The sequence below is a fragment of the Capsaspora owczarzaki genome, assembly GCF_000151315.2.
Source record: "Capsaspora owczarzaki ATCC 30864 unplaced genomic scaffold supercont2.81, whole genome shotgun sequence".
Lineage (NCBI taxonomy): Eukaryota > Filasterea > Ministeriida > Capsasporidae > Capsaspora > Capsaspora owczarzaki.
Window position 1 is genome coordinate 1 of NW_011887372.1, and position 1,535 is coordinate 1,535.

Consider the following 1,535-nt stretch of genomic DNA (forward strand, 5'->3'; position numbering starts at 1 on the left):
AGAGAGGTTTGCACTCGAGCTCGGGGGAGCGAGGGCGGTGGAGTTTTGGCGGCGGCAGCAGGAGCGGCGGCAGGAGCCAGAAAATTGGTGATCAGCACTTGCTGCGGCGCGCGGGGTTGAGCGGTTGCGTCCAGGTCCGCTGGATGCGCGGCGTTGGCGGGACCGCCTGATGTGTCCATCGGGGAGGCCACGGCGCCAGGCATGGGGAAGAGAGGGGAGAGGAGAGGGAAGAGGGAGAGAGAGAATGCTTTGGTCAGGAGTTTGAAGTCGCAGTTCAGCAACGAGATTGGTCGGTAGTTGCCAAGGTCAGAGCGCGGGCCTTTCTTGTACAGCAGCTTGACGAAGCCGTCCTGCATGTATTCCGGAAGGCGACCATTTTCGAGCGAGCGGTTGGCGATGGCGGCGAGGATTGGGGCCAGCTCGTGCTTGAACTTCTTGTAAAACGCAGTGCCCAGCCCGTCGGGCCCTGGGGACTTGCCAGATGCAGTTTTGTTGATGGCGTGGACGATCTCCCATGCCTCCAGCGGTCTGCTCATCAACTCGTGGTCCTCGTCGTCGAGCATCTCGTTGGGCTTTGCATGGCTGAGGATGTGCCGGGCAGCTGCTGGGTCAATGGGTACGTGCGCATAGAGCTTAGCGTAGAAGTCACGCTGGGCGTCTGTGATGCCGGCCGCATCGGTGACTTCTTTGCCGTCGACGAGGAGCATTGGGATGTGCGTCGCCTTTTGGGACTGCTTTTCGAGCGAGAAGTAGAAGGAGGTGGGGTGTTCGCCCTCGGTGCGCCACTTTTTGGCCGAGCGGACTCGTGCTCCTTGCGCGCGATGCTCGAGCTCAGCTTTGACACGGGCTTCCTGCTCCGCTCGTTCGGCTGCAAGCAGTTTTGCCTCTGCGGGGGATGTTGCTGCGAGGAGATTGCCTTCGATGATTTTGAGCTTGCGGCTCGCTTGGGCCAGAGCCTTCGCCCGGTCTTTCGCAATGGAGCCGCACAGGCACTGGGCTAGCCATGCTACGTCGGCCTTGAAAGCAGTCCAGTGGTTCTCGGGGTCGGGGCGGCGCGCCAGCTCTGCTATCTCGTTGAGTACCATGCCGCAGAAGCCAGCGTGTTCGAGAATGGTGTCGTTCAGCTTGAAGGGTGGAGTGCATCTGTCTTCCGCGGACGGCGCCACCAGGTTCACACAGACGCCTCGATGATCCGAGTGTTGGTAAATCCTGGTCGCGGTCGACTTGATTGTGAGCGGGAGGTTGGATGACAGGAGCATGAGGTCGATGCGGGAGGCTCGGTGTGTCTGGTTTTTGCTCGGCCATCGTGTGTATTCGACAGGGTCATCGGCGCGGTGGTTGAGCAGCCAGGCATCCTCGAGTGCGTGCTTGTTGATGAAGTCCTTGAGAGCGTGGTTTGCCTGTGTGGCGCTCCTAGGCTCTTGGCTTGGCTCTGGTTGGACGTACAGGGGGCTGATGTTTGGTGTGTGTGAAGTCGCCGCCGATGATGCGGGCAGCTTGGCTCGTCGTCGTTTGCTGGGTGGCTGACTTGATGA

The 1,535-nt window shown here is 60.7% G+C and overlaps 1 protein-coding gene across 1 annotated transcript; it reads right to left on the reverse strand.

Annotated features, from left to right (window-relative positions):
* Positions 1-831: 831 nt before the first annotated feature.
* Positions 832-1,305, reverse strand: CAOG_09250 (hypothetical protein; the record flags this gene model as incomplete). The annotated part of the gene is made up of 1 exon (XM_011272671.1): positions 832-1,305. The coding sequence occupies one exon, from the start codon at positions 1,303-1,305 to the stop codon at positions 832-834; it is 474 nt and encodes a 157-aa protein (XP_011270973.1).
* Between the last annotated feature and the right edge of the window lie 230 nt (positions 1,306-1,535).